Here is a 14,213-nt window from a genome sequence, read left to right as displayed (position 1 = left end):
GTAGTAATATTTAAATAAACCGTGAATTTATTTTAAACAAGTATGCAATGTTTAACAAGTTACTACTAATAAAAATGTTCCAAATGAAGAGTCTTCAGTTTGGGTAAAAAATAGGAAAGTGTTTCCACATACTTTAATGAAATTCAAGATTTAAAAAAGTTAAATATTCAGTATTATAAGAATGTCCGAGTAGTAGCCAAATCAGTTAAATACTAGATTTATCGCCACAAAATCACTACCAATGTAATTTATATCTGACTTGTCTTGCTCATAATTTGCAAAATAAACATGAGCCCATTTGAACTTAAATTTCAATTTCGCATGACTTCAGCACTGTAAGAGCGCCTTTTTCTAAAGCTCTTAAGAACAATTTTTGGTCTAGACGAGTGATTGAAAGATTCCGCTCCACCATCAGCCAAGTGGTACTTTTCTCCTCCTCGCTTGATAAACGATTTCATGTGGATGTTACTTAAGCAATCGTACGAGACACTGGGGTTAGACACATCGAGGTCCTGATATTCCGCATTTACCAACAGATTCTCAGTAGATTTAGTAGGGTGGTGCGAGTGGTGCTCTGTGTTCGTACCTTTGGATGATTTCGTTAGGACTTTCGGATTGTGGTTGTGACTTTTAGAGCCAAATCCATATCCACCAAACCCATAGCCTCCAAATGCCTTTGTAGTGAAATTTAGACCGGACGATCTCTTGTGCTGTACAACTTTGGTTTTCGGAGGGTCTTCGATAAATAGTTTGTCGGTGCTGTAAGAGGATGAACTTCCTTCACAATTGCGGTTAATTTTTTCACTTAAAGTGAACGATTCGGCTATGCATTCTGTGTTTCCAAACATGTCTATAGTCATGTAGCGTCGATATGCACCCGATACACCTGGGTTGGAATCAAATGATTCATCACAGTTTTTTTTTACATATTCTCTTTTAAGACAGCGGGACTTTTTCGTACATTCTGGACGTTTCGTAGATTTTCTAAGCGTGTTTAAGTGACGGGGCTCGCAGCAAGGACTGGCTAAGTCATAAGCATCAATATTGCTATCATTCTGTGGTTGGTAGCACGGATAGCAACGGGATTGCGGACGAGGCATTTTCTCTTTTCTTTTTGTCCTTTCTTCAGACTTTTTTGGTGCCGACGGAGCTCTTAAGAAAAAATTATCCGCATTATGGTCTAAACTCGGTGTTGATTTAATTTTTTTAGTGTCGATATATTTTTTGTGTTCAGAACGGTTTTTAATAGAATGTGAATTATCTTTCTCTACGGCAGAATGGCTGTAAAGTTCATAATCATCACTATCACTTAAGTCTGTTTTGTGAGAAGTCTTTTTCTGAGAAGGAAGACTATGGGTTGTAGGTTTCATTTTACCTTTCAAAACTTCATGTTCTAAAATACGAAGCTGCGATAGTTCCTCTTCTCTTTCATTAATTTGTCTTTTCAGTTCTAAAGCTTGTCTTTGAAGATTTACCTGAAAATTTAATTGTACCAATTTACTAAATTATGTTTAAACTGAAGTGGATACAACATTTTCTACCATACTATTTTTTGTGGCCATGAAATAATAATGATTTGAATTGGGATTATTGGTGCAATATTCTTTAAATGCCCAGCCCTGGCTTAACAATTTTGCATTGATTAAGAGAGCCGCAATATTGATGTATTAATGCATTGCTACATCCACCAAGTATACATTATTATGAAAAACGAAAATCGGCCTTAAATTATTTCTTAGTTTGTATAAATTGTAAGTGTTAATGATTTTATGAGTGGAGAAAAAGATGAATCAAATTTAGTCATGTGAATAAAAATGTCCATTTACAGCTTTGTATAAAAGGTACATAATTGGCACAAATATAAAATTGGAACGACGGTGATTAAAATATCTCGTGCCTTATAATAACTACTGCAGCAGCATATTCTTATTCGAGAAAACGTAAACATATTAACCGTATCACAAAATAATGCTGAGCATTAAAAATATATATTACAACCTTTCTCACGCAGTCTTCAAACAAAACCACCATCCGCATTCGACTTTCACAAGTCTGAATAATATTTATCAAGGTGTCGTGGTCTGCTTTATCCACATCAATTCCATTAACTGATAAAATAACATCTCCTTCACGGAGACCAGCTCTGGCAGCAGCTCCGTTAAACTCTATCGAGTCTATGTAGGATATCATCTCCACTTCTTGCTCCTGTAATCAAAAGAAAATCATTTCCAATTTGACACTCACAGTGAGTGCCTCCAGAAACGAAGAAAACAATAATTGTATTCAATAATAATTGTCAAATTAAAAAAAAATTAACATAAAGACATAAAAAATAGAACAGTTCAAGTTGATTTCGCCAAAAAAGAGTCAGGCTCTTGTGTTTAAATATTATGGTCAACTGATAATTAGAAATAAGATATAAGATAATATTCATTTCTTCATTGATTTCATGGAATCAGCATTCCCTTTGGAAGATTTTGTAGACGTTTATCGGAAAATAATAAACATTTTTTATTTAATTTAAATTTATACCCATGATTATATTTAACTAGTTTTTGATTTTCATCACTAGGTTAAGCTAGGGTTTCCTAGGACAGCGGTGACCGTATCTTAGCGGCCGTAGTGAACGGTGATGCAGTGGACAGCCGTCGTTACGGTGACTAGAGAGTGGTTTCCCAGGAAAACGGTGTTGATAACATTTAACAACACCGTTTTCCTAAGAAACCACTCTCTAGTCACCGTTACGACGGCTGTCCACCGCATCACCGTTCACTACGGCCGTTAAGATACGGTCACCGCTGTCCTAGGAAACCCTAGCTTTAGCCTGTGTAGGAGGCAGGAATTTTTATTTTCTTTCTTTTAAAAAAAAATTGTTATAATTTCAAGTCTTTGTCTTGAAAGCGTGTAAGAACTGTTTGGATAAACATTAGGGAAACGATGCTGTATTTTTGCATTTGTAAGTATTTGTATACAAGTGATTAACGAAGCCTAAAATAATTCATATTCAAAGATAAGTCTTTTTTCTAAATAACTACCAAAGTACCTGCGTGGTTAGGTTAGGTTAGGGGTATAGCTCTTCTTACAGAGCCGAGCTGATTGGCATACATACTTTAAAATATAATTAAACGCAAATTATAGAGATACAAGGCGGTAAAATTACCCCGGTATTTTACGGTAATTTTCGGTAAAAAACGAATATGACGCACTAATTTTTATTTTTTGAAGATACGTGTAACAAATACGAGTAGCTTTATTTTACGTTACATGTTACTTGCACGTTACGTGACAGTGAAAAGCAGTTTTATTTCCATCGGGTGGCTGTCGAGATTTATTATAAGTATTGGGACGTTCAATGTCATTCGGTATGTACTTTTTTTCACTATTTTATTAAAAAGGTTATAATTTTTTAAAACTTAACAGGATCAGTGGACATAGGGTCCTTAGTAAAACCTTAGATTTGGGACCTTGAACGACCACCGCTCATGCCGTCATTTTGAAGAAAAAAAAATTTTTTTTTGCGTATAATTATGTCCCTATAGATTTTATAGAATAAAAATATACGCGAGTCTAAGAAAATAAAATTTACTGAAAAATCTTTTTTTTTTTCTTCGGGCTAATACTTTCCGAAATACACGTTTGAACATCAAATATATTTTATCGAAATAGGGGAAAAGCGATATTTGCATCAACTGTTTACTAAATATTTGATAGTTGACCAATATAAATTCATCATTCCATGTCCGCTACCTAGTTGAAGCATATGGTGTTCACAAAGATTCTCCGGGCATCTCGGCCGGCTGCCAGCTCCTGAGCATCTTCACAAGTTAGGTTCGCATCTCGTAGTTCTGGCATGAACTGCCAACTTAATTAGCAGCGGACGTCCAGGACGTAGAGAACCTGATGCCTTGTAAAGCAGGCAAACCGGAAGTAGCATTATTTTTATAAATATTATAATGTACACTGTTTGAAGTAGTTGTTATATCTACCACCGATATATTGGTAAATTTAAATACGTTTATCAGAATGTGTGTAAAATAACATAATTTTACCAAAAGGCGCGGCAAAATACCCGTAATTGTACAGTAATTTTCATAAATGACGGTAATTTCACATTGGAGTATGGAGACTTTGATTAGTTTTCTTACTTAGGTAGGTAGTTTATCTTACTTAGACACAGAGTTTTAGCTTTATTCGAACAAATATGTTAGTTGAAGTATAAAAACTGTTTACTGACATTAAGATGACGTAATTCTTATAAATTGTGAACTAAAAATGTTTTCATTCGTTTTTCCCGATTTTTAACAGGCGCCGTGGCGCAGTTGGTTAGACGGCTATCTGTGAAACTGGCGTCGCGGGTTCGATTCCCGCCAGTTGCAAGAAAAAAAAATTATCTATTTAATTATCCTATCTTTCCCCACCAGTGGGGCAAGACGGGATAATTACGACTGTTTTTAATTGATTTATTTTACTAGTTTTTCTATCTTATTTTTAGTTTTTTGTAACACGTTTGTTAGATTAAAGATCAAAGTTTATAAAAATAAACTTATTTTAAAGGATTAAAAAAAAAACACGTTTTAATGACGTATTACCTTAAAGGCCCCATCATGCCCCCCACCCTCCCGTATGTCTCCTGTGTTACAATGTTTAAAAAAATGTGTTATTAACCTTTTCCTCACTAAGCATCCAAAAATTACACATGATCCGAACGGGGGGACCAAACGACCCTAGCGCCTACTTGTATATGGCACAATATATATATATATATATATGTTTGTGTAATTTATATAGCGCCATTTTTGTGAAAATCACCTCAAGAACCTGAATAAAACGTTGGAAGTGTTTATGACCGTGCAATAATTTATTCATGTTTTCGCTTACATATATTTTACTTATGCGTGTATTCTATTAGTTTTTGAAATTGACCAAATCGATTCGAATCCCCCCCTTCGGTTCGGCTAGGTTAATATTAAAAATTAACGCATTGCATGCAGAGATAGGGATGTGAATGTCACCGTGGTTGTTTGATCTATACATGGACAACTGTATGAAAGATATAGAATGTACGGGTATTGGAGCAAAAAATAATCATTTTTTAGTAAGCTCTTTGTTGCACTCTGATGATGCAGTTCTTTTAACAGACAGCATGGAGGATTTGCACTAAATAGTCGCCAGGATATATAATGTATGCCTAGAGAGCGAATTTGTGATGAATGAAAGTAAGTCATAAGTGAACGTAGTTTTGCAGAAAGCAGCTAGTCCACAATTTTGAAAAATGCGATATTAATGTTATCGGGTGCAAGAAGATAAATTCTATGTTCTGCATAACACTGCCAGACAGCTTTCATACAAAAAACTGTAATAATCACTTTTTGAAAATGGTGTTTATCTCAAAAACTGCATTTCTCAATCTGCAGAAAACACCCACAAAACTAGAAAAATCTTACGGTACTTTAAAAATTAATAAAACTGGTCAAATGCATAATTGCATTCTTGGTTGTTGTATAAAAAAAAACTAATGTATTTATTGTTTATCATTTGTTAAAGTCAAAAACATTCCAACTGTTGTGTAAATTCGATTATTTACCCTTTTCACAAAAGTGCTATTATCTCAGTTTTAATATTCTATGACTGGCTGCTTTCTGCATAACTGCGTTTAAGTGATGGTATTTGAAAGGGGAAGTAAGGTTCAAATGTCTTGAACAAGTAGAAGAAATTGTGTATCTAAGAAGCATGTTTTCAAGGGATGGAAGAGGAGAAAAAGATTTTGAAAGGAGATTGAATGCGTAATTGCTAATAAAAATATGTCAATCGAAGCTAAACTGGCAGTGCACCACGGAGTTTTAGTCCTAACACGTGTATGTGGAAATGAAACATGGAAGCAGAGGAAGAATGAAAGTCGAGTGAACGCGGTCAAAATGCTATCTCTCAAACTAATGTGTGGGAAATCAATGTATGACAGGGTAACAAATGATAAAATCAGGCGAGAGTGTAAATCTGAGTCAGGTATAATTGATAAGATTAAGAAAGTCGATAAGATTAAGAAAGTCGATAAGATTAAGAAAGAAAGACGTGGCATAATCACATAAACCAAAATTTTGTCTGGTCATGTGAAAAGCAGACAGAACCGAAAAGCGTTTATGATAAGATGTATGCATCGGGAAGAAGCTAGAAATGTATGGTGTGTAGCAGTCCATTCTCTCTGCCTACCCCTATGGGGAAATGGCGTGGTGGTGGTAGTCAATATATGCTCTATCTAGGGAGAAGATGACTAAATATAGAAGTTATTACAAGCTAGAAGCAATAAAAAAGTTAAAAAAACACATGATTATGTAAAAATAATACATTTTATTTTGGTAAATTTGTTTTCATTTGGGACGAACTAATAAAAATATATTTATTTATATCGCTATTAAATTTGAACCAACATATTTTGCAGCGCAGTTTACAGCGTCAAATAACACGCAAAATTAAAACAATTATAGCAATTAAACACATTATTGACGCAAAAATGACACAAATTTAATAAAATACCTCCCATCCAAACATGAACATACTGTCTGTTTCTGAACGTCGTTTTACATTGGCCACAAAATAGTACAAGATCTTGTGCAAATTCTTGCTTAGTTTTTTAAACAATAATTACTGTCTAAATTTGTTACAACCGAAGGGGAAAACATTTTTGAAAAGGGATATGGAAGTCGAGGCATTTACAGGGTTTATGACCTGTCATTGGCTAGTTTAAGGGGCCACTTTACACACTGTGTAACATTCCCCATTCTGCCGATGTTTAAATTTCCACATTTCCTTAACTCTTCCATCTGTCAACTTTTGTGAAGTGAAGGAGCTGAAACCTTTAATCGTGTGGGTGAGATTCATCCGGCTGAACTAATTAACCTACTAGGCAACGTCTGAAACAATTTTCCAAGCGTGTCTGCAAACATTTAGACGTACTCAAAACATTGTTGCAAATTTATTGTGCCAAATCTTGGGCCATTTTATTCGCTATTTTCCTTTGGGTAGTTTCTTGCGTGTAAGCATGCACAGTATGTAGATGTTTTCGATGCCATTACAGATTACGGGCAGAATGACATTTGACAGTTCACAAATCAAGCTATCTAGTGATGACGCCGCTACTGACAATCAACATATTATTTTTGCCATCAACAATCAACATACGGATTCTAAATCAGCATGGATCATGAACATTTGCTGCCAGCAGCTTTTGCAGTATCTACAGTCATTATCATTCATGTTCCGTGCTCGATAAAGATACAACAAAAAGAAAAAGTGAACCAAATAAGACCGAGAATAAATAAAATGACACAAGCAACAGTAAATAATATGCTAAAGGGTGAAGTTGACTGTTAAGGCTGTAGTCTGATAAAAGGTAAGGAAATCATACAATTTTGAGATTCTCAAAATGAATTTACACGAGAAAAAAAATACTTTGTTCTAACATATTTCTAATGAAAAGTATACTATATATACTTATTTATAAGTTAAACAAAATTAATGTTCGACCGGCAGATTATTATTGAAATTTAGACTCAAGTTAAACAGGAAAGTCATTAACCCCTATAAAGGGCCCCATTTGTCGTATAAAGGGTTCAACAAAAAACGAAAAATTTGGTTTATGAAAAAAAAAACAACTATTTTAAATCAAAGAAAATTTCTATAATTCTTGAATTTTAAATTCAATTATGCATTCTGTACAGTGTTTAAAAAATATTTCTAACCCTTTTTATTGAATTATGTTTTTTGTACTTTTTTTTTTAGAATTATGTTTGTTCAGCTTTTAGGTTTTGTTATAATATTAATTTGTAATGTTTTTTTTGTAATTTTATTTTATCAGTGGATAACGAAATTCGTAATCACTTTTAAATTCTTCCGATTGTTTCTTTTATGAACCACTTCACAATTCACAATTGCACAGATACCATTTGTTTTATCAGTAGATAATGAAATTTTTATTCAACTTTAAATTATTCCATTTGTTCCTTTTATAAACCACTTCACAATTCACAATTGCACAGATACCATTTGTTTTATCAGTTGATAATAAAAATTTTATTAAACTTTAAATTATTCCATTTGTTCCTTTTATAAACCACTTCACAATTCAGAATTGCACAGATACCATTTGTTTTATCAGTAGATAATGAAATTTTTATTAAATTTTAAATTATTCTATTTGTTCCTTTTATAAACCACTTCACAATTCACAATTGCACAGATTCCATTTGTTTTATCAGTAAACAATGAATCTTTTACTCACTTTTAAATTCTTCTGTTTGTTGCTCTTATGAACCACTTCGCATTTCACTACTATAATTGTGTACATATATGTTTTAGGCAGTTCATGGAACACTAATTTCACTTTCTCAGAGGCTATGCATCTGCAGATATATTATGATAAAGACTTGACATAATGTGACTTGCTCACAGGACGGCAGGACAACAACAATTTAAATTAGGAAGGATGTGGGTAGGACTGTGATATTTCATGAAAATGAGTTGCAAGGATAAATACATGCATTTAGTACTGAACGGTTAATATTATACATCCTTAGCAAAATGTAAATGCCGTGGAACGTCTGATAGGTATGAATGTTTTAATTTGCAAAAAAACATATTGTCAAAATGAAAAATTTACAACCTAAATGTTCGGCCCAAAAAAAGTCAAAAAACTATTTTAACTGTTTTTTTGTTTTTTATTGAAAACATCACTTGGAATTTAAGCAAAATACTACCATTTTTTATTTATTTAAAATGCTTGCATTTCTTTTTAAAAGCATAATTAAAATTTTTATTTTAATGTATTTCCTATTCAATTCATTATCTTCAAAATCATTGGAATACATTATTCTATTTAGAAACGTTGTCTTTACGTAGTGTTAAATCCATTTTTCTGTTTAATCTGTCGAAAAGAAATAATGTTTTAGTTACATAAAATTTTTAACTGAATTTTTATCAGATATATCTTATTAATTATAATTATCTAATCTTTATTAATGAAAAAATTTCAATTGCGAGATTGAAAAAGATCAGCATGAATTTAATTCAGTGAGTTTTTTATCGTAAAAGCAGTACATTTTGTCGATAAAAAATACATTTTTTTGTACTTATTGAGTTTTGACATACAAATGTAAAAGAAAAATTAAGAAGAAAATCACATGCGTCGTTGTTCTATGATCATGACGATATTTATATCAGATTCGCATATTATGAAAACGTGAAGATTAGTTTTAGTAAAAAATAAATAGTACTTTTTTAAAGTGGATTCCATAACTTTGGATAGTGAATCCGAAGCTTCCATCTTTTTTTTCCAAAATGATGGTTCTGCGTCGGGAGTCTTCCTCAGCTTTCGATGTAGATGGTTGTGACTTGGTGGGCTGCGACTGAAACAAAATAGATACCTAAGTAATGAACATATAAATGCATCGTATTATAAAAGAGAAAAAAACTTTTAAAAAATCATGTCAAATTTTACCAAAATCAATTTTTATCTTATTGACATGATGAAACACTGAATATGAATCAATAAACATACCTACAAACTGATTCAACTAGTAGGTAGAAATAAAAGTGGTTTGCAATACAAAAATGATTTTATTTTGAAAAAGTTTGAAATGTTGTACCGTGGGGCAAAACAGGGACCAGCGATCGTTTTGACAAAGCGTTCTTATAAAATAATTTTTATTTTCCGAATAACGACATCACATAGAATTTGAAGATGTTTTGAATATTGGTAAAAGATTTCACTGTGAAGTAGTGCAAAATTTACTAAAATTATATATTAGACGATTATCTATGAAATCGGCATTTTGTGTAGAAGAGTTTTTTGTATGAAAATTATATATTAATCAAAATACCGCCCCATATGATCTTAAGTAAACAGTTTTGGCATTTTAATAGTAGTTGATTGATGCCATTGCTGTAAAAGTTTTGTAGGTAAAAGTTGACAAATGCTTTTTTCACCGACTCTTCACCGAAGAAGTTTTATGTTCGTTCACACTGAAATTATTATAATGAAAATATACCGACTTGGATTTTTCACACGCACGTGCTTTGAAGACTCTTAAATGCATGCGAATATCAGATCTATAATATTACGTGTACCTACCGTCAAACACGACAATTTTGCCAAAGCAAGATAATTTTGCCCACTGCCGAAATCCTTAACAAAATCATGTATTAAAGTAAGAAAAATTACTGGTGTCATTAGAATTACATTTGGTAAGTACATTTTGATAGTTCCATGGCAAAACTAAATATTCAGTTTATCGCTAGTTTCAGTTGATCACTTGAAATTTAAAGTTAAACTTTGAAGGTCTGTTTGTGCATACCTATAAATAGTGTCAAAATTTTGTTGTTGCGGAGTTTGTGTCGAAACGAGGCAAGTTAGTTTTATGTTTCTAATCCTATATTTGTGGTGATATACTCATGTGTCTGTGTCATATAATTACCCGTCCCATCTTAACACAGGACTTGTAGTCCTATGGAGTTGAGACTTTTTGTCTCAAATAATGTACAGTAAACTTATGTATATAAAAAAAAAATATAAATATATTTCATTGCATATATAAAAACAACGCCATAAAAAGTATTTCTCTATATCTATTTGAACAAACATAATAGATATTTAAGTGGGCAAAATTCCCTTTGATTTCTTAGCTAGTGATTTGACAATTTTGCTCACGTCTAGGGTTGTTGCTACAAACTATTTTGAAAAAACATTATCCAAAACAAAAACCAGATTATAGAAAAAGAATACATCAGCCTACCAGAAGAAAATGCAAGTACAAACTAAGTAAAAAATATAAAAGAAAATGAAGCGAGCGACAAAAACATGATTTTAAACGAGGTAACCGGATGTTTTGTTCAAATTAGTCTAGAAATCAATTTTTTTGCGAAAGAGATTAAAAAATCTGATTTATTTTGGGGGGTTTTAATTCAAATACACCCTGAAAATGACAAGCCTGTTATTCTGTTCATCATAACTTTTTATACCACACAGCAATTGGATAACAATCCATCCAATTTTTCTCTGCCATCAGGATCGAAAGATACCTATGCCTTACCAAGGAGAACATTGAAAAACACGGACACCACAGGCTCTGATGCCTACTCAGTTGATAAATCGGGTTGTGGTCCTGTGGCTAGTGTTTCGGACTCACGGACCACAGGTCTGTGGTTCGAATCCCACTTTACCCCAACTCGATTCCCATTTTCTAATAGTGAGTTATTTACAACTAGTTCAAAATGGCCCTCAAAAATTTAATATTTGGATAAATCATAAGAACGCAAATATTTCTTTTAATTAAAAAAAAAACAACAGATTTTAAGTCATCACGACGAATATGAACAACGTGTCTTCGAATCTTTGGCCGAGGAAAACGAAGAAACAGTGTCTGATCTGCTTGAAATTAATAACAGTAAAGAAGGCGCTGTCGTTTAGTAAAGTTTAAAGCTGTTGATACGCAAAACGACAAGTAATATGTAAGTTAAGTTATCAGCGCTTCAACAACCACATTTTTAATATCGTTCTATCATTTATAAGACGTAATGGTACTTTTGTGTGGCCTCAAGTTGAAGACATTGCGGATGTATTTAATTGGAACATAGTAAAATCTTTACCCGAACCTGTCATCTTTGCGACCAATTTTTGTTTTTACCTTTCAAAAATAATGTTAACAATTTAAAAAAATATAAGAAAATCCGACTACATTTGAGAAAGTTTTACTTAATTAAATTGCCAGCTTTTTTGTAAAGACCTATTTTTTTATTTTAACACTTTGATCACCGGCCGAATACACATAGAATTTACCCTTTGCTCGGCCCATTTTTGTGAAATTTCATGCTTTATGAAGGGTTTCTTGACATGTCATGTTTATAAAAATACTGGGGTAAATCAATTGTAACTTCTCATATTTATTTGAAACAATTTAAGAGGTCATTTTTGTATGATAGTTTTGCCAACATTGGCCTTTATGGAGAGCCACATTGCAATGTTCGCACATATAAATAATATAGATGTACATGTATACCTAGTATTTAAAACTGTGAATATTTTGTTAATTATCTCTGTTTATTAAGTTAGTCTTCTTTGTTTATTCTCTAACGTAAAAACATTTCAAAAAGAACCCCAGTGAGGTCACATTACTCGTATTTTTATTGTTAATTATAGTTTGTCAGAGAAAAATATGAATAAAAAAATATAAATAAATGACTAAATATATCTACAGGGTCTCACTCCTTTTTTTGTGCTTTGTATCCCGGAGCCGTGTAAACACGTGATTATAATAACCACGCGTTGTGTCCCGGTCCCGTGTTTTCACGTAGTTTATCTGCAGCGAAAAAGTACCAATAAAAGTAACTAGATGTCAAAGAAATGCACTTTTTTGAACAGCTGGTAAACCACGTGAAAACACGAGACCGGGACAACGCGTGGTTATACAATAACGTGTTTACACGGCTCCGGTACACAAAATGTTAAATGTTTTTTTTAATAAAAATTTTCAACAATCCAAAAAAGAAAATAAAACATATTTAATATTATAAATTTTGTACATAAAATATAATTTCTAAAGACTGCACTGCTGTACCAAATTAAAAACAAAGAATTGTTTTTTGTTTTTACATACACATTTAAAGTTTTAATAGCTTGCCTTTTGCTTGATTTATAATTTATGCCAATAAAAATGTTGCCCATCCGTTTTTTGCATTGATTTTATAATGGTGATGCCTCAATGATGCTATTTTTAAAACAAATACGGCATTTTTCGCTCAAAAAGTAAACATGGTGTAATGGTCAGCGCGTTAGCCTGCCATGCAAGAGGTGTCGAGTTCGATTCCGGGCATGGTTGACATGAAATATTTATTTAAAAATGGTGTTTTCACACTTGAATATTTCATAGTCCCTGGACTGGTAACTGAAGCGTAAAACTGATCATCTTACCTTCATGTACAAAAAATGATCAAGATACGCTGCGATTGGTGTACCAATGCAGTGCCCTATGCACCATTAAATGCGGAAAGGGAATGATGATGAAAAAATATATATTTAAAAATTATTTTCCATTTTAAATTTTATCTGCACACATTGTTTAATTATTTTTTTCATATCTAAATATGTTCTTTATACGAAACTGCTGCTTTATAGTATTTATGTAACATAATACTTTTCAATTTGATTTTTATGTTTTTCACATTATATTGATGTGTTTATATTATTTTTAATAAATTATGTTTCTTTATAAAGTAAAACATTATTTGCGCTTGCATTCACAGCTTTTATAGCGTGTTGAACATGGTACTGGTCCAGGATTGAATTAAATATAAAAAAAATACACCACTGAAACGAAAATGACAATAAAAATACAAAAAAAGATAAGTTGCGATGTTGTAGGTGACAACAGATCCGTTCTCATGATTTTGATCAATCCTAATAAGGCTTTTTAAAAAATCAATCCAATAAAAAAATACATAAGTACTTAAAAAACAATTTTATGATTTTTACGACTCTTCTAAGACTAACATATGAAATTCTAATCCACCGCCGAGGATAATAGTGAAGCGTGGTTCCCTCGAAACCATTAGACGTAATATACACAAATATTTATGAAACGTGGTTTAAAATTTTATCGATAAGAGATACGCCACGACACGGTTCTTGTATGGGGGAATAATTTTTCGATCCACCTCTTTCTTCGCAGATTTCAATCACTATTTCAAACATCGATTTTTTTTTACATTTTTGAGACCATGTATTAGGTACATTCTTTAAAAAAAAGTAGTGTTATACTAACCGAGGAGGGTCCTTCCATAGTACTGTTGTGTCTACTTGGAATCTTCTTGGGAGCAGCTGGCTTGGAACATGATTTAGGAGAATTCATTTTCAATTCTAGTCCAATTCGTCAAAAGTTGAAAAGAAATTGAATAGTGGCTGAGAAATAAGTTCCGAAAACGCTATTGATTCTTCAAATAAACACTTGCAATCCTTGTTTTCTCTCTCTTCTCCTAGGCACATAGACGAATCATGTGGACGTCATCAGATACATCTAAAAGACCCTCACCGTCTAATTATCTAATTTCTCACGTTATTTCCACGTCTTTAAGTACAACAGAAAAAATATTTTAAATACACAATCATTCGAGGTAGTTATAATAGTATTTAATCATTATTTTAGAAAATAACTTCTTTGACTGATTAC

At 32.4% G+C, this 14,213-nt stretch overlaps 1 protein-coding gene across 1 annotated transcript; it reads right to left on the bottom strand.

The window, feature by feature from the left end:
• Positions 1 to 200: 200 nt before the first annotated feature.
• LOC148284792 (uncharacterized) lies at positions 201 to 14,213 on the bottom strand. Its single transcript, XM_088234393.1, has 4 exons — positions 13,809 to 14,213; positions 9,267 to 9,398; positions 1,999 to 2,205; positions 201 to 1,475 (listed from the first exon to the last, which is right to left on the bottom strand). The coding sequence occupies exons 1-4, from the start codon at positions 13,893 to 13,895 to the stop codon at positions 312 to 314; spliced, it is 1,590 nt and encodes a 529-aa protein (XP_088090519.1). The 5' UTR covers positions 13,896 to 14,213; the 3' UTR covers positions 201 to 311.

Source organism: Micrasema longulum, unplaced genomic scaffold, assembly GCF_059751315.1.
Source record: "Micrasema longulum isolate JH-2025_06_02 unplaced genomic scaffold, ASM5975131v1 h1tg000087l, whole genome shotgun sequence".
In the NCBI taxonomy this organism is placed as follows: domain Eukaryota; kingdom Metazoa; phylum Arthropoda; class Insecta; order Trichoptera; family Brachycentridae; genus Micrasema; species Micrasema longulum.
This window is presented reverse-complemented; position numbering and strand designations above follow the sequence as displayed.

Excerpts from the sequence above, each read along its gene's own strand:
- LOC148284792 (XM_088234393.1), bottom strand. The coding sequence starts at position 13,895 with ATGAATTCTCCTAAATCATGTTCCAAGCCAGCTGCTCCCAAGAAGATT. Across the intron at positions 9,399-13,808 it reads CTATGGAAGGACCCTCCTCG|TCGCAGCCCACCAAGTCACA; the intron begins GTTAGTATAACA and ends ATTTTGTTTCAG. Across the intron at positions 2,206-9,266 it reads ATGGAATCCACTTTAAAAAA|GAGCAAGAAGTGGAGATGAT; the intron begins GTACTATTTATT and ends TTTTGATTACAG.